The following is a 19,692-nucleotide window of genomic DNA, read 5'->3' as shown; positions in this document are numbered from 1 at the left end:
AGAAATTACAGATTGTTGTCCCTCACAAAGAGCCAGATCCCTTTAGCATCTCTGAAAAAGGAGGTGATTTTTATCCAGTGACTGATTATAGATTAAGATAATTGTAAGTTTATATTACTCGTCCAGTTTAGGAATGAAGAAAAAAAAAGTGCTGTCCAATAATAAGATTGCGAAATCAGGGGGTTTTGAGCAAGGTAAACTGTCATGTGTTAGCTTGCTTCTAAAACCAAATTTGTTTTCTGTGTTTCTGTGGCAAATCAGAGGATGTTTTAAACTGAGTCATGCAGTTATTGACTTTAGCAAGCACAAAACTGATATAAATAGAGAAACACTGGTGAGCCTTGGACAGAAGAAGAGATTGAGAAGTTTTCTAACAAGGGCTGATAGGACAGCGGGGTAAAGATGAAGACAAAGATCCTTCCTTTCCTTGGGTTACTATATGTGGCATGTTCTTGTGCTTTCCCTGTGGCTCCAGAAAAGGGAAAAGAAGATATGCAATTTGCTAAGGTAAGGACTACAGACAATAACTTAAGAAAGAATTTATTGAGAAAATGAATGTAGTGATGTATTAGTGATGTACAGTATTTTATTAACAGCTCTCTCCATTTGAAAAGAAATGTTTGTGTTCTAAGCTGTTGCTTTTTCTTCCCCATCAGAAATACTTGGAAAATTTTTATGATTTTAAAGAAGAGAAAGATTCTCTCTTTAAATCAAGGAACCTCAATCACATGGCTGACAAAATCCGAGAAATGCAGTCATTCTTTGGGCTAGAGGTGACTGGCGAGTTGAATCATAAAACGCTGGACATGATGAAGCAGCCTAGGTGCGGAATACCAGATGTCCGTTCATATAGCACCTTTCCACAGAGCCCTAAGTGGACGAAAGAAGATGTGACATACAGGTAACACATGTTAAAACATGTTTCTCCATACAGCACTGAGAAATCCTAGTGAAAGTTAGGCAGATGTAATATCAACAGGTTCTTTGCTATTTCTTCCTTTATTTATCCATATAAAAGACCCATTCGGGATGAAAAGGCCATGAATGGGAGGAGTATTCATAGCCTTTGCTTTAGGCTTCCAAACAGTGCTAAAAAAAAAAAAATAGAAGTTTACATTAGTTAGTTAACAACCTACTGGATAATATACTCAGTGAAGGGATACAACTGAGAGTATAAATGTCAGGATTTCTGAAAAATGTGAAAGAAAACTGTGAAAACTTCCTCCATTATATAAGCAAATAACTTGAAAATACACAACTTGAGGCACATAAATAATAAGCAATTATTAAAATATTTGACCTTGATACTGTGTGCCCCAGCCACATGTGATCTGGTTGTTTTTAATTCCTTTCTCCTTGTTTCCCAGGATTTTGAACTACACTCCAGACATGTTACAAGCTGATGTAGATGAAGCAATTGCAAGAGCCTTCCAGCTCTGGAGCAGTGTCACCCCTTTGAGATTCACCAGGCTCTACAGTGGTCAAGCAGATATTATGATCTCCTTTGCAGCCGGATGTAAGGGGACTCCCTTGCCCGAGAATGATAGATATTTGTCACTTTTCTTACACAGATGATGAAAAGCACCACTTTTTTCCCTGTTTGGTTTTTTTTTAGTTCACGGTGACTTCTATTCCTTTGATGGTCCGGGAGGAACTCTGGCTCATGCTTACCCCCCCGGCAATGGGATAGGGGGAGATGCCCACTTTGATGAAGATGAAAACTGGACCAAATTTACTACCTATAGTGGTAGGTAACGTTAAGCATTGAGTTGCCTTTTTTTTATTAGACATCTTTGTCTTGAAGACACTGTAAAGTCACAGATCCCATGGCTGTATTTCTGGTATTTACTGAGATGTAAAATGTCAGTGTAATTTAGTAAAATTATTCTGCGTATTTTGACCTGGGTTGTAGTAATGACAGTTCACTGAAGATAATGCTAATTTCACCTCCAGTGAAGGAAATGAGGTTAGCATGAAACAGCAATACTGGTTAATCATGACATTGCAAGGTGGGGGATTTTTCACCCTCAGGTAATGTAGTATCGAGTTGCAATATCAAGCCCTCATCCTTTTTATTTTTCTCTCATTTAAAATGATACAAATCTTTAACTTCTGTGAATAATAATAAAATATATATATTGAGTTTGTTGGTAAATATAATTAAACATTTCTGGTTTCCAGCAATGTCCAGAGATGATATTATATGTTACTGGTCTTTGTGAAGTAGTTACCAGGTGAATTCCATGTCATTTATGATTCACAAAATCTGACCAGATGACTAGAATGTTCTCAACCAGTTTTCAGTCATTATTAACATTAAAGAATTTTCGGTCCTTTGTTGGCCGGAAAATTTCCACAACGTGAGCAAAAACTGCCCCCAGACTGGTTTCCCTGTGAGAAACAAATGTTTATAATTTGAAACTCATTTCCTCTCCAGGATGCCAGAGAACCCCTTATTTGAGATTTTTAATTACATTTTGCTGTTTTATTAAGACCGTGAAAAATAGGTAAATCGTACATGAGAAGATGCCACCTTTATCCCACTGTCATGCAAAAAAAAATTTATTTAGTGTTTGTTCTTTAAACCGTATTTTCTTTTTTAGGATACAATTTATTTCTTGTTGCTGCTCATGAGCTGGGCCACTCACTAGGTCTTGGTCATTCCAATGTCTTCGGTGCTTTGATGTATCCTATATATATGCCCAAGGATACAAGGGACTACAGGCTTCCTCAGGATGATATCGATGGCATTCAGGCCCTCTATGGTAAGAAGCATCGTTTTTTGGTGGATGATGGAGAACTACTTGTAATGAATTTTACCTAATAGCTAAAATGTTCTGAACTTTCTATGGCATGAAGGATACTGAGGTTTAATTTCCTGATATAATTTTTCAGCAAATCTCTTGGTTACTTTGTGGCTAAAAGTTTACATCTTCAAAATGGAATCTGTGGGCTGTATCCATGCCAGTAAGTCAAAAGGTCCAAAAGCCTTTCTCCGATGATACCAGAAGAACAGTCCATGTCCGTGGTATCAGCTTTCTTATTTTCCACAAAAAGTGGTTACATGCACAACTGCCCTTGGGAAATGATGTTTGCTCTACATGAACTCCTGAGCAGATACAGTTAGAGAGACCAACAGCTTGACCAGGGAGAATAATACCAGAGACTATTTTAACCATCAGCAGCCAAATAAACCAATCAAATTGCCCAGAAACTTTCCTTGGCACTAATTTACTAGCCGAGTTTTAATCTTAAAACATGCGCATATGGTACATCCTGAAGCTCTGTAACATGAAACACTAATTCATCTTCCAATTCCACACTCATCTGTTTCCCAAAGGACCCCCCAGGCAATTTCCTGCGCTTCCAACAAAAGCTTTTCCCCCACAAGAACCAACAGAAATTACATCTGCAGAAGCACCAACTGAAATGTCACCCAGGGAAGAACCAACAGAAACAACACCCTCCAAAACCCCCACCAGACCAGAGGACTGTGACCCACATTTGACTTTTGATGCTATCACCACTCTCCGTGGGGAAATACTGTTCTTCAAAGGCAGGTAAGTGTCTTCATTTCTAGCAACACCTTTTGTGAGATTCAAAAGGCAAAGCATAAAGTTCAGTTCAAGGAATCCATCTTCCATTGGTTACAAAAGAAGATATTTTTTTCTGAAAGTATTAACGCAACTTTGCAAGATTTTACTAGCCCAGGAGGGCTGGGTGAGTAACGCGGTTTACTAACAGGTGAGTAAAATGTTTTAAGCCATCATCCATCATCATCCATATCTGTCAAAATTTTACAAGGCTGAATAATCCCAGTACCACTTCTTAGCCCCCAGCTGCTTCACATGCAGCACCATCCTCACCACACCATCCCACGTGTGGGTCAGGGATCTGTGGAAAATGTCACTGGTGACTTTTAATGGCACTTTGACCTAGAAGTCCACAATGGACTGGTGCCTGATACTGTTTGTAGGAAGCCCCTGCTGTTAGAGCTGTCCACTTTTTGGGCACGATCTGACACTAAGCACTCTAGAGGGTTGTTGGCTGGGCACATCCACCCCAGCAAGGGAGAAGAGCATGTCAAGGCCAGGGTGTCACTGACTTCTTGGGTTGGCAATTGCATTTTGATTGAACAAGCTTCCTTTGATGATGTGAGTCTGATTTTGCTTCTAGAACACAAAGACGAAGGACTGTAACTTAAAAATTTAATAGTTTTTAGGGAAGGGGAGGAAGGAACAGTTCCTCATTAAACTGGGTTTTAACATGCTTCCCAAGAATGTTTAATCAGCACTTGTAAACAAATTGAAATTAAGAATGCAGCTGTGCCTACCTGCACAGGACATAGTGAAGACAAAGCTTCAACTGTCAGCATTACCACAGACACTATGTGTTGTGTTGGGCAAGCCAGCAGGGTGTCAGTGGAGAAGTCTACAGGGCCACCAGCTACAGGTGCAGCTGCCTGAGTTGGGGAGTTGGACAAGATCCCTTCCAGAGGTCCCTTCCAACCCCAACTGCTCTGTGACTTCAGAACAACCAGTAGTTAAGGGCAAATGTCTATGAGAGAGCAGGGCAAAGTGAAGCACTGCATCCCATAAGGGGTGATGTCTCTGCCTCATAGGAGGGACTGGCTCCAGCACCCAGACAGTAGGATTTAAAGTACATTTCTGGACTACTGATCTCCTAGTGAAATACAGACAATGAAACACTGCTGTTTTTGTTTCTATCAGCTATGTCTGGCGCAAAAGTCCATATTTCTCAGGCATTGAGCACGACACCATCTCCTCGTTCTGGCCGTCGCTGCCAGCTGGCTTTGATGCTGCTTATGAGGTTGACAAGAAGGACCGAGTGATATTTTTTAAAGGTATTTCTCTTACATTTCCATCAGTCCTTTTTATGAATAAATAAAGTTATAATAATGAGGCTAAAGTTATGTAGTAATAATGGAAGTAATATTATACTAATACTAATGTAGGATTTTCTTAATATTTAAATCCATTTTCATTTTGAAAATTTTGTTACTGTCATTAACAAATGCTGCTTCACAACAGCCCAGTACAATATGATATTACTCTTCTTTTGTCAGTGGGAGACACCATAGCTGAGACAATATTGCTTGCCTACATTGTTGTTTAAATATATTTTTAAATGTGCCAAACAGACATAGAGAACATCTTGAGTTTTGACTATTGAGTGCATAATACTCTAATTACTATAAAAAGTAGAAAACCCAACAGCTCTGAAATACTCAAACTTATGTGTGTCCTAAGAGGGTCATGTTCTCAGCTGGATACCTGTGCTGTTTGGTGGCATTTTCTACATAGAAGGCCCTGGGAGTCTGATGAAAAGGAGTTCAGCAGCCCCAAGAACCCCTACTAACTTTTTCTCGTTTTCCTGCAGATGACAAGTACTGGGCTGTCACTGGTTACAGGATAGAGCCAGGCTTCCCCAAGCCTATTCAGAACCTGGGCTTCCCCACCACTGTCAGGAAAATTGATGCAGCTGTTCATGATCAAAATACCAAGAAAACCTATCTTTTTGTAGGCAACAAGTACTGGAGGTAAGGCTCATTCCTCTTCTGTACAGCAGAAAATCAAAATAGCTTGTAAAATCTCAAGTTATATTAGTGTTTGTACAGTAAATTCATGGCCTCTTGTTATCAGCCTTCTCAGCCAGTAGAATGGTCATGTATTTTCATAGAACATAGTCTGTAACACCCGAGATGAGACAACGTCCTTTTACCAGTCTGTGACTAACAGACAAATGAACTCTGTTAATATGTTGTGAAGCAGAATTACATGAACTTAGTTTAAAAATATAATATCAGTAGGCTTTGTCATCATGTCATATATTCATTCTGTAGCTATTAAGGGGCAGAAGTGCTCTCTGACATTCATAAATGAAAATCTATCAAGAACATTATGGAAGGAGATAAAATATTCACTTTTCAGTTAAACAGTAATGTTAGCTGTAACAATTAATCTGTAATATTATCTTGAAAGATTATTACACCAGAAGTTTACATTCCACTCATGGGGTCACTTTATAGTTTGCATGCTGTAAAAGTAAAATATTCAGCTTGGATAATTATTTAAGTTTATTCCCCGGTATAAGTCAAATCCAGCCTTATTATCAGTCTCAGAATGGAAGTGAATTATTTAGTCTGATGTTCTGAAAACAGCCTTGCATAGGCCACTAAAGATGTAAATATTGACACAGTCAGGATTTATACAGTTCCATGGGATCGCGGATGCTCACAGTTACTGGATTTTCAGCTAAGAGTAAACTTATTTATTAAAAATTCCCTTTTTTCAACATTAAACATCACATGCTTATTTCTTATTTTCATGCAATTTCTTTATTTAGTTTCAATGAAAATACCCAGTCAATGGAAAGGGGATATCCAAGAAAAATAGCAACTGACTTCCAAGGAATTGGCCACACAGTTGATGCTGCCCTTCAGAAAAATGGTAAATATATTAAAATGTAATTTATACCAAAAAAGACCAGCAAGTAAAGACCAAAAACTATGTGTTTCAAATACATACACATTTGAAATGTTTGTTATGATTTTTTTTAAATCACTTGAGAAAATAGCAAGTGTATAGCAATAGGTATGCAAAAAGGAAATATTAATTTGCCAGTATTGTATTCTTCCAATTCTAGGACATTTCTACTTTTTCCATGGATCAAAGCAGTATGAGGTTGACATGAAGAACAAGAAACTCATCCGTATAATGAAGAGCAACAGCTGGTTTAATTGCTAGAAATATTAATTTATGAGGTAGGGCTGTCTTTGTACCAGAAATGTTTTATCATGTTTCTTGACTTTAAAGAGTATCATTCAGCTGTTACTGTGCATCGTAGTCTGAAATGATGGCCTTTGATAATTCTAATTTAAAACTTTAGAAATGTAAAACTTAATGTACAGTTTTAATTTATTTCATTTTCCAAATATTTTTAATCAAGTTGGTTTTGAGTAATAAAATATTTTTCTCGAGTATAGTCACGTTCTTATGTTCTGGTTCAGTCCGCTGGAGACAAGGCATCTGATACAACCACACACAAGACTGAACAGCATCAGGACCCCACCATCATTTTTAGCAGGACTCAGTGTCCCTAGGAGGGAAGTTAAAGAAAAGCAGAAGTAGGTGTGCGGTTTTGACAGGCAATAGGAAATGACCCGAGGGACAGAAAAGGGAAATAAAGACGTTCAGGAACAATGTGGGGGAAGGGGAAGAGGTAGGAGGACATCCTAGACTGCCATGTGGGAAGGGCTATGGAGAAACAGATGGTGGTGGCTTCACCTGCCATGACCCCATGGCATGGGCACAGAGGGGTCAGGGCAGGGATTGTGATGGTGCCTGCTGGAGACCATGGCAATGGGCTAAGAGAACCCATGCTCCAGTGTAACTGTGGGTGGTTTTCATGGGAAGAGTCTTTGGTAGAGCAGGACATGAGTGACCAGAGAGAAGGATGGGTATCTCATTTAGGGAGGGAGGCAGAATGTAAGCAGGATGGAAAGTGATGGAGATATGCTCATAGGGTCCCAGGAAGTCAGGGGATTACCCCTGCTGAGCTGTGACCATGTGCCATTAGAATGGAGTCAGAACTGATGGTCCAACTCACAATACTGGACAAGAAACAACTGATGAGCCACATCCCAGAGAAAACAAGCCAAATTGATAAGAAAAAAAACAAACAGGTTTTTCATGTAACTACCAGAAACAAATCCTCTGGAGGAAGAGTAGTGAGACATATAAAAGCACATGTGCTTTCTCTGTCCACCTTGTTTGAGTTCCCCCTCACAAGGCTCAGTGACTGAAACACCCCTGGGGCTCTAAGAAAGCTTGGCTGAAGTCTGTCCTCTCCTTGTAGGGATTTGATCCCTTCTATCACAACACTGCTCTGATGATGTGATTTTGTACAAGGGAGTCAACTCCTCCTTGCTGTTTGTCTTTCTCTAGTAGAATTGGCAAAGACAGCAAGAGGAAATGGGAATGGTTGATGAGGACAGTCTTCCAGTTACCACAGCTCAAACCTCATTAGGCAGAAGTGAAATTCACTCCTGGTCTCCTGCACAGGGCAGATGCTTCAGACACCTGGTCGAAACACCTACTAACATCTGTCACAGCATCTGTCAGGGCCAGAGGAAGCCATGTGTCTCCCAGTGTACCCACAGATCCTCTGTCCCCCCGTGCTAGCAGACAAGACCAAGGACAGGTAGCCGAGATACTGCCATGCCTGATCTTGGAAAACCTCTTATCTGCCCTGTTCTGCTCCTCATGCATGCTTTCTGCCATTCTAGGTATGCACTGAGCACTGACTGCTAAAGCAAGACCTAAAACCAACCCAGGTGAGAAATTAAGCCATGAATCTCAACAGGGCTTAAAGTCAAGTAGAACCTGAACAGATCAGCATTGCTACAAAGGTGCACTATGGACTGACAAGTACATGAGCTCACCTGGCCGCATTCCAGGCAGGGCAGAGACACTGGAGCACTGATGTTGCCCAAACATCTCCCAGTATCTTTCTCAATAGCTTGTGCTGTGTACACAGCCACTTCAGAAGAAACTTCAGTCCAAGGACTTTAGATGCCTCTAGGGTTAGGCAGGGCACTTATGAGTATTGCTTGTGTATAAATAATGGAGTTAACCCCTTTTGATTTTAATAAGTGCCTACACACTTTGATATCCTAACTACATACTTGCTTGTATGTGAAGGCTGCTTTCAGAAATCAGGCCTTTAGGCTCTGGTTGTTTGTTCAAACTTGAAAGTGGTTAAGAAGGAACCAAAAGGAACATTTCAGCAATGGTGAAGGAAAACATTGACAATGTTTATGATGACTCACTTTGGCCATTATATTGACTTATTTCTCTTACCTGAAGCTGGTACTGTTTTATCATTATAACCTCTGGGAGACAGCTAAATTAAAATACTACCACCACCACCAGGTATTAATTAGCTTAAACTACTAGTATCTGAAAAATGAATGATATTTACTTTGCTGCGAAGGAGAATTTAGAAAGTGTCCTGTGTTTTGGTCTAACTTGGACCATAAATGGAAGACAACATGACATAGATTTCACCTGGAGAAGGGTACCGGTGAAATGTGTTAAGCAGGGATTTTCCATCTATATTTCTGCTTTGTTAATATCATAAACTTTATTAACAAAAGAACATTAATTTCGTTTCGGGTAAAGCAATGAAATTCCTGGCAAATGGTACAATAATGCGTAATTCAGATGGGTTTGGAAACAGGAGTGCTGGAGCTGCCCGTCTACACTTACTGGGCAACCACTATTTGGTTATAACTCATAAATAATTACTGGAATTAAAGGTTTTTTGGATAGCAGCAGGGGAAATTTGTCCATAAACTTAATTTCAAGTACTCATCCTTTATGAATATGAATTTTCCTTGGAGTCTGAGACCAGGCATTCAAAAAGAAACACACAAAAAGTAAACAGTTAAATATGAAATTCTTGACTGTACAACTGCTGTCCCAGACCCAATCTCTTACATATGAATACTCAGGCAAAAATGGCTTACTGACTTCACTGAAAGTTTAATAGAACCCTTAGAGTGTATTAGCTGTGCAAGCTTGTAACAGTGTATGCTAACACAAAAATGTCAGGAGAAGGACAAGCAGAAAGAATCTTAGGAACATCTGCTTTGATACAATATCCCACAGCATTTTCCTGGAGAAGCTTGCAGCTCATGGCCTGGATGGGTGTAATATTCGATGGATAAAGAACTGACTAGATGGTCAGGCCCAAAGGGTTGTGGTGAACAGAGCCGAACCCAGCTGGTGGCGGGTCACGAGCAGTTGAGGGGACTGGAGATGTTCAGCCTGGAGAAAAGGAGGCTGAGGGAAGACATCACTGTCTACAACTACCTGAAAGGAGGTTGTAGCATGGAGGGTGTTGGCCTCTTGTCCCAAGTAGCAAGTGATAGGACAAGAGGAAATGGTCTCAAGTTGCACCAGGGGAGGTTTAGATTGGATATTAGGAAAAAAATCTTCACATAAAGGGTTGTGAAGCATTGGAACAGGCTGCCCAGGGAAGTGGTGGAGTCACCATCCCTGCAGATGTTTCAAAGATGCTTAGACGAGGTTCTTAGGGACATGGTTTAGTGCTAGAATTAGGGTTGGACTCTGTGATCCTGAGGGTTTCTTCCAACCAAAATGATTCTGTGATTGTCCTGGCACTTCAGTCACAAGTACTGGGCACTTCTACATGCTATGTTAAAGCAATGAGCTCCAGACCTGGGCATCTGACTGTTCAGTCAGAAGCTCTCACTCTGCAGTTGGCAGACTGGTTTAATGCTACCAGCGGCAGCTGTCCTTACATGTTGGTTTTTGGGAAGGAGAATGAGTGCATTATACAGAAATCTTTGGAGATGTTGAGACAAGAATCTTCTGCATTTCCTCTTCCTGGCCTGATTTTCAAGGTGGTTGCTGTGGTTATGGAGAAAATCTAGAAGTATTTGTTTAATGCTGTTCTCTGTGCCTGGGATTTGGGATCTTCCCAGGCAGGTTTTGTGTACAAAGCAAGACTCCACTCACAAGGACAGACAGCACTGCCATAAGCAAGAAGAAAATGAAGAACTAAGCTGCTAGGAGTCCCTGGATACCCAGCACTGGAGAGAAGGGTGACCTGAGTGCAGGCTGACTGGGACAAGAGGGGCCCTGTTAGTAAATTAGCACTACCACGCTGAAGATGAATTAATGTTGCATAAATGCCAGAAGTAGGTCACACACTCATCTTCATGAGTAATATGATAGTTCTGAGGGTAAGTCTGTCCAGCCAGGTCTGAGGGTTTGCAGCAAAACGAGGAAGGAGGTGCTGAGTTAAGCAGAAACACAGGTTGAAGCTGAAGTTTTGCAGTTCCAAAGCTTCCCATGCATGGAACTGCTATTCCAAGTTATTGCCACACACACACACATATGTACAGACAACTACAAAAAAAAAAAAAAAAAAGTAGAACTTTTTTCTACTTGTATTCTACAGTCCTGCAACCTTCTGTGAAAATTTTTGCCTTTAAGTACTTCAACAACCCATTTGAATTCAATAGGAATTTTGAATGGAGAACATTAAAGGGATATGCTCTAAGGTTTTTGAGAATAAAACTACATTTGAATAACTAAAAGCTTAATGAGCTTATAAAAAAGAACTACAGGTCTATTATATCCTCATTACTCATATTTCCATATTGCAAAACCTGCACAAGGGTGGAACCAGATGAAGGACAGCACTAATCTTTAACTATGATAAAACATTGTTTTGCATATGTTCTGTTGCTAACTAGAAATTGTGAGAATTAGTGAGTCAGGGACTGGAAAGCTTTATAAAGCAAACATATACTATATAAAGATGAAGCAAGTGCGTGTCAGAGTGCAAAGACGACTTTTCTAAAGACAAGTGAACATGAGACTGGAGAACCTCCCATTTCTCCTGTTATTATGTGCAGCACTTTCTTATGCTTTTCCTGCAGATGCAAGGCAGAAGAAAGAAGACATACAGCTTATCCAGGTAAGGCAGGTCGACCTCCAGAGAGGAGATTTTAGCAACTTGAGCATCCATTGTAGTCTCTGGAACTAGTATATAGTAGCTGAGGAGCTAGTTCTGCAAATTCCAGTAGAATGAATAATAGATTGAGTATTTCTCGAAATAGAGGGAGTTGCATTCTTTACCATGATGACAAAGGTTTCTTTAATCCTAACTCATTCTTGTTTCATTTCTTTTGTAGAGACCGACTAAAAATAGTGATGTGTACACTTATTTGTTGATTCTACAAATGAATCAGTCCAGGTTTGATTTGTAGTCAGATGGAAATGTGGTTATTTGTGTGATTTCTGGTATAATGAGACATAACTCTTCATAAAATAAAGATATTATTTTGTCTGAATAATTACTCTAAAAAAAATTAGGAAAATTAGATACTAATGTTGAAATTTTGTATTCAGTCATATATTTCAAATAGTTTCTTCATTGCGTGCTTTAAAGGACTGTGAGTAACTTTAGAGCACAAGGTAAGTGGAGAGTATGTTACTGAAAATAAGCAATTTGTTAGACCAATGTTAACTCTGAATGTATTCTGAGTAAACTGCAAAATATTTCTCGTCATAATATAATGAAAAAAACTGCCATTAAGAGAAAAACATTCATCCAGGCTTTAACAAACTCTCTTACCCATGTGTCCAAGAAGCAGAAAGAAAGGTAGTAAAGGTACATGTCTGAGGTGGTATTAGCATAATTTTTTTATGGTCTTCAAAATAAGCACCACTCACTGTCCTAAAATGCTGTTTATTTGTTTGTTTGCTTGTTTTTCTTTTCTTTAATTAGAAGTACCTGGAAAATTACTATGGATTTAAGAAAGATGGGGAATCTTTCATTTGGAAAAATAATAGTCCAATGACCAAGAAAATAAAAGAAATGCAGGAATTCTTGGGTCTGAAGGTAACAGGGAAGCTGGATTCTGGCACTTTGGATCTGGTACATAAACGTCGCTGTGGGTTCCCTGATGTAGCTGGGTTCTCTACCTTTGCAGGAGAGCCAAAATGGGCAAAAAAGGTTCTGACATACAGGTAGTTATCCTGGAATTCTTAATGTAAAGACAGTGTACTATACAGTGTAACTTGTAAGAACACAACTCTTTTTCTACCTTATATTTCAAAGGATATTAAACTACACACCAGACCTACACCCAGCAGATGTCAATGCAGCGATCAAGAAAGCATTAAATGTTTGGAGCAGTGTGACACCATTGAAATTCATCAAGAAGGACAGAGGTGATGCAGACATAATGATCTCCTTTGCAGCCAGAGGTAAAATTCTATGTAACCATTACAAGTCATAGCCAAGTTACTGCAGTTGACCTTAAATGCTAATGATCTCTTCTCATGAGTAGCATGTGGAGAGTTCAGTGTCCGCCTGAAGAAGCAGACAGAAAAACACAGCTCCCACTCAAGGTGCTATGGCTCTAATTTTTCAAGATCTTTGGGTGAGGGTATAGAGGCAGATGAAGAGAAGGAGAGAGAAAATAACTGTAATGACCTGTCTGTTGTTCACTGGATCTATACATAGTATATGACACCCAATGTGTGCATGAACAAGAGGCTCAGGGCTTGTGGGATATACCCATGCTCAGTGCTTATTGAGTGAGTAGCTCTAGTCACACTCCTGGGATTAGTCATGTGCTTTGTGTGAGCTAAATAAAATCTAGACAGACTCAAGGCTTATATTTTTGGCATTGCCCTCAGGGAAGACTTACCAGCAGCCTTCATTAACAGTCATGCACACATACACTGTTCTAGTCAGCTCATCTGTTCCCACTCAAACATACCCACTCTTCTGAGCTATGCAGATAGTAGAGGTACTGCACGTAACCTCTGTGTCCTTAAAACCTTTCCTGGCTTACAGTCTTTCCTGGATCATCAACACCTAAATTGCCAGTCAGGTTCAGGTAACTGCCTGATGGCTGCTGACATAGAGTTTATGAAAATTTTACCTTATGAACAATAAAGTGGTATATTTCAACCTAGACCATGTCCTCTTCTTCCTGTGTGGCAGCAGTATGTAAATATCCACCCATTTCTTGAGGAAACCAGTATTTCACTCCTGATGCATCATTTCAAATTTTCCTAAGTTTTCCCTGTGAAAAATAGAGCTTTCAGCAAATCTGTGTAGAAGGAGAGCTTGAAAGTTTATAAAATCAGCAGAGGTTCCTGTGCATGGTTGAGTTCTTTTACCCCCATTACCCCCAGTCAGCTGTGTATTGGACTTGTTCCTCAGGTCACAACGACTTCATACCCTTTGATGGCCCAGGAGGGTCTGTTGCTCATGCCTACGCGCCTGGCAAGGACTTTGGTGGAGATGCTCACTTCGATGAGGATGAAACCTGGACCAAAAGCACAGAGGGTAGGAAATTAAGTTCTCTGAGCCCTTCCTGAAGCAGATTGTACAGAAAATAAAGGGTGCAGTGTCTGTCTCCCCTCTTCCTTAAGAAGTGCTTAAAAATGGCGCTGATTGGAAAGAGCATTGTTTCTATAGCTATAAAAAGCCTCTGAGCTCTCTGGTTTAAAATGCTAAAGCCCCAGCTGAACTTCGGCCGTGGACTGGATGAAGATTTATTTGGCAAGGAGCTGAGGGACCTGGCAGCCCCCTTCTTCCCACTCCTCTAACCTACCTGTCTCTCCCCACACAGTTACATCACAGTTCAGGGTCCTTCTCCCACATTGACTTCTGCAGGATCTGCAGGCTATTTCCCTGTACTCTACTGTAATTATTTTATTATTTTTCTTTCTGACCAGAATTTCATCTTCATCTGGATTTCCCATAACAGCTTTATATGCTCAGGCAAGCAGTGCTGAAATCTTCTGATCTACCTTATGTCCTTCACGTTTTCAGGACAAATGAAAAGACACAGCTCTCCTATTATGTGTTTTGTTTTTAGATACGAACCTATTTTATGTTGCTGCCCATGAGTTTGGCCATTCACTGGGACTTTTCCATTCCAAAGACCCTAATGCTCTGATGTACCCAGTTTATAGGAAATCTGACCCGTCAGTATTCCCTCTTCATCAGGACGATATTAATGGCATTCAGCACCTCTACGGTAATTCAGTTATTAATCAACTAATGCTTGTAATTTCAAAGATTTTTGAATGCTTTTCAGCAACACACTTTTTTTTGTACTGAATATACCTGAATAAGTTCTCACTCTAATTTCTTCCATAAACTGTTTATTTTAGGACCATCTTCTAACACCCACAGTGACCAAAGGGAATCTGCTGAGATAGAAGACACAACTGAGCCAAAAGATCCTGCACTGACAAACACCTGTGGCCTCAATTTAACTTTTGATGCTGTCACCACTTTCCGGGGAGAAATAGTGTTCTTTAAAGACAAGTAGGTCAACTTTCTGAAAGCAAAACAGCTGGATATAATTTTTAAATTATGCCCTACAACATGGAAAAATAACTTTACCCAGAATAACAGACATTTTAGGCATGAAGGTGAAACAGGGAATCAGGATAAGAGGTGGGAGGCAAAAACAAAGAGGTTGGTAAAGAAATGAAGAGAGTCAGGTGTAAGGAGGAAGGTCACTTTTGAAACAGGTCATGCTATTAATAGTATGGGGAAAGGTGGCTCCTCTGAAAACATGGGCTGTTTTCACTTTAGGCTGTAACCAAGTCCCAGGTGTTTGGCATCTGGGAGAGTTCAGCTTTGGGAAAAGGCACCACCAGCCCTGGGACACTCAGCATCTTCCTTGCTGTCCTTGCTTTGAGAGACTTCAGGGTTACCAGTCCTGTCACAATACCTGCTTGAAGAGCACCTGCAGTATTGATTTAGTATAATAATAAAAGGAAAGGATAATTGATTCAGTGCTAAACACAGACAAATTTTTCCTCTCTGGGGCATGACAGCCCAAAGACTTCAGGAGAATGGGTAAAAGAACTTATTCCCCTCCTTTACATGTGGCAGGGCTGTGATTCCACTGCTTCAGATCCTCCCAAAATCAACTTTAAAGTGAGTTTTGACCTCAGTGTTTGGAGTCCACAAAGCCAGTTATTTTTCAGAAGATCTCATGCACACCGACCATTCCTCTAAGCTGGTGTTGGTAACCTCAGGGTGGGGTTTCATTCCCAAAATCTTACCCCATACCAGCCATGTGAGCCAAGTCTTTCTAGGCTCTCTTTCTGGGTAGGCAAAAGCAGTACCTGTTTTGACAAAGAAGTTCATCTGACCTAATTTAGATGTCTGCATCAAGATGAGAAGAATACCACCATGGGAACAATTTTCTTTCCACTGACATTACAGGAAGCTTAGGGTGACTAACTCAGGGTACACAGCTGGGTTTAGTCAGAAAAATCTTGCCCTGGTTGCCATGATGTGGTTTCATGCATTAGTGTGTGTGAATGTCTGATTTTATTTAAGACCTGTGCTGTATTTCTGTAAGGCATTTTTGGCGCAAGCATCCTGCAGTAAAAACAGCTGATTTAAATTTTATATCTTCATTCTGGCCACGGCTGCCACCTGGTGTTGATGCTGCATATGAAATTCCTGAAAAAGATGAAACTGTCATTTTTAAAGGTAAACTGTTGCCTTTTTATTTTCCTGTGTTGTCTTTCCAAGTAGCCTTGAGAATTTGTTTCTGGCTTAAAAAAAACTTGAGCTCTTCCTGTAGGATTCCACGAGCTTTAATTTAGTCCAATAAATTGATGAATTTCAATCACAGAGATAACAAAAATATTATCCAAGATAAGGAACACGTATGTTATTTTTAATATCAATATAGAAAAGTTTCCCTGACAAAATAAATGTCATTATTTTCCCTTTTTTTTTTTTTTTCTGGAAAATTATCTATTGAGCTTAAAAATGAAAGCACATGCTTCTTCCTAATTTGTGGAAAACTAACGTAAGTATGAAGGAAGACTGAAATTTCAGTTTCCATAAAATGTGGTGAGAAGATATATTCTTGGAATTTTTTTGAGTCTAGAACTTGTATGTAGAATGTTTTCAAATAACCATTATTTTGTATCTGCATTTTTCCATTAAAATATTAACTTTCATGAAAAGGATTGTGATACACCCAGAAGAGATTCTGATGTTTGCATGAATTTTTCTTGATAGGGAATGAATTCTGGATTGTGAGAGGAGATATCATACTTCCTGGACACCCCAAAAAAATCTACACCCTGGGTTTTTCAAAGGATGTTACCAAAATTGATGCTGCTGTTTATAATGCAAATGAGGGGAAAACATATTACTTCATAGGGGACAAATTTTGGAGGTAACATTTCTTGTTCTGCTTTCATAAATAGAAGCAAATACAATCATATGATCAATATCCTGTCATGATTTAGGGTGCGTTAGTCACACACTTCTGATGGCCTCTTCCAGTTTCACAACTACCTATGGAAAAATGTTTGAAAGGGAGATCAAAGAGTGTTTTTAGGTTGCCTTTTAATTGATTCAATTATTTAACAGTTCTTTTATCTATTATCTATCTATCTATTTATTTCCTTTCATTTAACTGCCTCACGAAAAAGCCATTCTACAGCTCCACAAGTCAGCTCAGGAAATCAGTCAGAACCTCACTATTTATACCAAACATTTCTGCTGGGTAAGGAGTACATCATCCTTTTTCCAGTTACCAGCAGGTAGTTTCATAAAGCTCCTGGTAGATGCCATGTGCTTCAAAGAATTATCTGCTGTGCATGGTTATTATTTCCCCTTTTCAACCCAGTTGTGCTACAGAGCATATAATTCTATGAACTGAAGGAGGTGCTCCTATAACAGAAGCAATAGATGACCTGAACTTTTGCAAATGAACAACACAACTTTTCTCTTTCTTGCCACCACAATGCTCAAGTCATTGTACCTACAGAGATCATCCTGGAGTAACTATCCAGCCATACATTTGTAGGTCAAGCAGGAGATCAGACTTCCACATTTCAGTTCAAACTCTCATAGCCTGAAAAACTTCAGCTGAGCATTTTGTCTGATCATTAAATTTCTTACTGAGCCAAGGTATCAGAAAGAAAATACTTTCCAAAGCCTTTTTATACCAGCACTGATAGATAAACTGCACTTTACTCAAATCGGAATAGCCTGCTATAAGTAACGTTAGTAAAAATACTTAAAATAACTTATAACTTAAGAAAAAATAGGATTTTTCCTGATAAACACTTTTTACAGAAAGCGGACATGAATGGAATCTTTTTGTAATCTTACAAATCTAACTGTTGTTTGACATAAGATTATCTACTTCTCCTTTAGGTACAATTTCTTAGAAAATATATTTACCAAACTGATGATGATGGTTCAAATATTAGGTATTCTTTGACAAGAAATTCTTCCAGTGCAGCTAATAGAGTAATAATTATTTATGACACATCATATCTGTCTCAACTCTATCTAAATTACACTGAAAGTCTTCAAAGGACTCGATTACCTGTTGGTAGGTAGAAGGTAATGAGGTGAGGTGAATTAATAATGAGTTGTTTGCAGTTTTTATTAATACCAGGTTGTTTATCGCTTTTCTCAGTTACGATAAAAGAAGTCTGTCTGTGGATAGGAAGCCCATACTGATAAGAAATGCTTTCCCTGGAATTAAGGGGAAGATCGATGCTGTTTTTCAACATGAAAGTGAGTAATTATTCTTAACAAAATCTGTATGAAATGCTCAGGGTCATAGGGCTGAGAGTGCTTGGACAGAGAGAGGCATTTCTAAATGTTGCCCATAGCCCTCAGAGTGACAAAGACCTTGAAATAGTAGTGCAATGCTCCCATGCTTCACTTTATACCTTGGAAAAATAGTGATAATATACCTTAGGTGATGCGCTGAAAATCTCAGCTGGAAAGGCCATCTTTAAGGGCCAGGCTGATATATCTGTATTCATGTTGATGCATAACTCACACCATGAATAGCACCACTCAAGAGAGTGACATCCCAACAGCACGTCTACTTGCTGTGAGCTATCCCAGCCTGGCCCTCTGTCATAAAAAGGCACTTCTTGGAGGATAATAACTGGCACTAACTTCTCCTGCATGAAGGAGAATGTTACTTAGAGAGAGAGATGCTGGAATAAATGTAAGGCTCCATCCATAGTAGCAAATGGCACAGCTTCCCAGTTATCTCCTGGTCCCTCATCTGCTAATTACCAAAACCCATGCATGTTAGTTGCTCCTTAGCAAATCTAGCAACTTCCTCCAAAATGAGTCTTATATGTGGACCTGGGGACCCTTAACTGCAGCCATCACTCCCGGAGGTCAATGTGGACATGACTGTCCCAGGCTGGATCTCTCCTTCCCTGCACCGGTACCTGGTGGCACCCCAACAAACTCATACCTGCTTGCACCTTTCCATGCTCTGTGCACACTCCAGGCTGTGCAACACCTACCCACAGGCAGCCAGAAATACGCCCTCCTGGATGGAGGACAGTTGATGTGTCATGTTGTACTACGCAGGGACAGGAGTTGGACTCGAGGACCCTTGTGGGTCCCTTCCATCTCAGGACATTCTATGATTCTATGGCTTAAACATGGTCATTGCCTCACAGCAAGTATTTTAAACTGCAGAAACACTCAGGAAAACATTTTTGCAAGGAGTGCATCAGGGGATTCATTAAGTATATTATGAAGTCTGTGCATGGCTGGTTTGCTATGGGAGGTGTCCCCATGCTGCTATGCACCATTGTGTAGAGGTTACACCTGGGAGAAGATGTTGTTTGCAGTGTAAGTGTATTCAGAGTTTTTCTGAGCTCTTTCCAGAAGTTGTTAGAGAATATTAGTTTTTACACCTGCAATAAAATAATTTATTTTTTTTTCCCTAGACTTTTTTTATTTCTTCTGTGGAAGAAAGCAATTTGAGTTTGATCCTGATAAGAAGAGAGTTACACGCCTCCTAAAGACAAACTTCTGGTTTCCATGTTAAGAAAACTAAATCTGTAACGGTGTGGGAAAAAATGTAGTGTTATTGCACTAGAAACAGGTTTTCTTTTATAAATATATGGAATGTATAGGTACGTCAACATTAGCCAGCAAACCTCAGCCCCTGCACAATCTGTGTTTCTGTACATAACAGAATAATATTTAACATACTGTTGTGTATGTATGTACATAATTAACATCAAGACTGCTAGTTTACCAAAGAAGAATGCAGTATTTACTTTTGATCCAAAATTG

The 19,692-nt window shown here is 39.6% G+C and overlaps 2 protein-coding genes across 4 annotated transcripts; both read left to right on the top strand.

Annotated features, from left to right (window-relative positions):
• Positions 1–299: 299 nt before the first annotated feature.
• Positions 300–7,005, top strand: LOC102089434 (stromelysin-1). Its single transcript, XM_005501484.4, has 10 exons — positions 300–507; positions 657–901; positions 1,368–1,516; positions 1,616–1,747; positions 2,604–2,765; positions 3,341–3,560; positions 4,731–4,864; positions 5,401–5,560; positions 6,367–6,470; positions 6,667–7,005. Exons 1-10 carry the CDS (start codon positions 403–405, stop codon positions 6,765–6,767), a joined length of 1,512 nt encoding a protein of 503 aa, XP_005501541.1. The 5' UTR covers positions 300–402; the 3' UTR covers positions 6,768–7,005.
• Positions 7,006–11,241: 4,236 nt separating this feature from the next.
• Positions 11,242–19,689, top strand: LOC102089618 (stromelysin-1). 3 transcript variants are annotated; one of them, XM_065046962.1, is made up of 11 exons: positions 11,483–11,532; positions 11,750–11,811; positions 12,346–12,587; positions 12,679–12,827; positions 13,795–13,920; positions 14,456–14,617; positions 14,754–14,910; positions 15,962–16,095; positions 16,636–16,795; positions 18,053–18,153; positions 19,341–19,689. In XM_065046962.1, exons 3-11 carry the CDS (start codon positions 12,415–12,417, stop codon positions 19,439–19,441), a joined length of 1,263 nt encoding a protein of 420 aa, XP_064903034.1. In that variant the 5' UTR covers positions 11,483–11,532; positions 11,750–11,811; positions 12,346–12,414; the 3' UTR covers positions 19,442–19,689. The 3 variants fall into 3 exon arrangements, with proteins under 3 accessions (XP_064902971.1, XP_005501542.1, XP_064903034.1); XM_065046899.1 differs by lacking the exon at positions 11,750–11,811 and having other exon boundaries at positions 11,242–11,532; positions 14,754–14,911; positions 16,026–16,095; XM_005501485.3 differs by lacking the exon at positions 11,750–11,811 and having other exon boundaries at positions 11,247–11,532.
• The last annotated feature ends 3 nt before the right edge of the window (positions 19,690–19,692 follow it).

The sequence above is a fragment of the Columba livia genome, chromosome 1 (assembly GCF_036013475.1).
Source record: "Columba livia isolate bColLiv1 breed racing homer chromosome 1, bColLiv1.pat.W.v2, whole genome shotgun sequence".
Lineage (NCBI taxonomy): Eukaryota > Metazoa > Chordata > Aves > Columbiformes > Columbidae > Columba > Columba livia.
The sequence above is the reverse complement of the archived record's forward strand: the minus strand, read 5'-3'. Positions and strand labels throughout refer to the sequence as shown.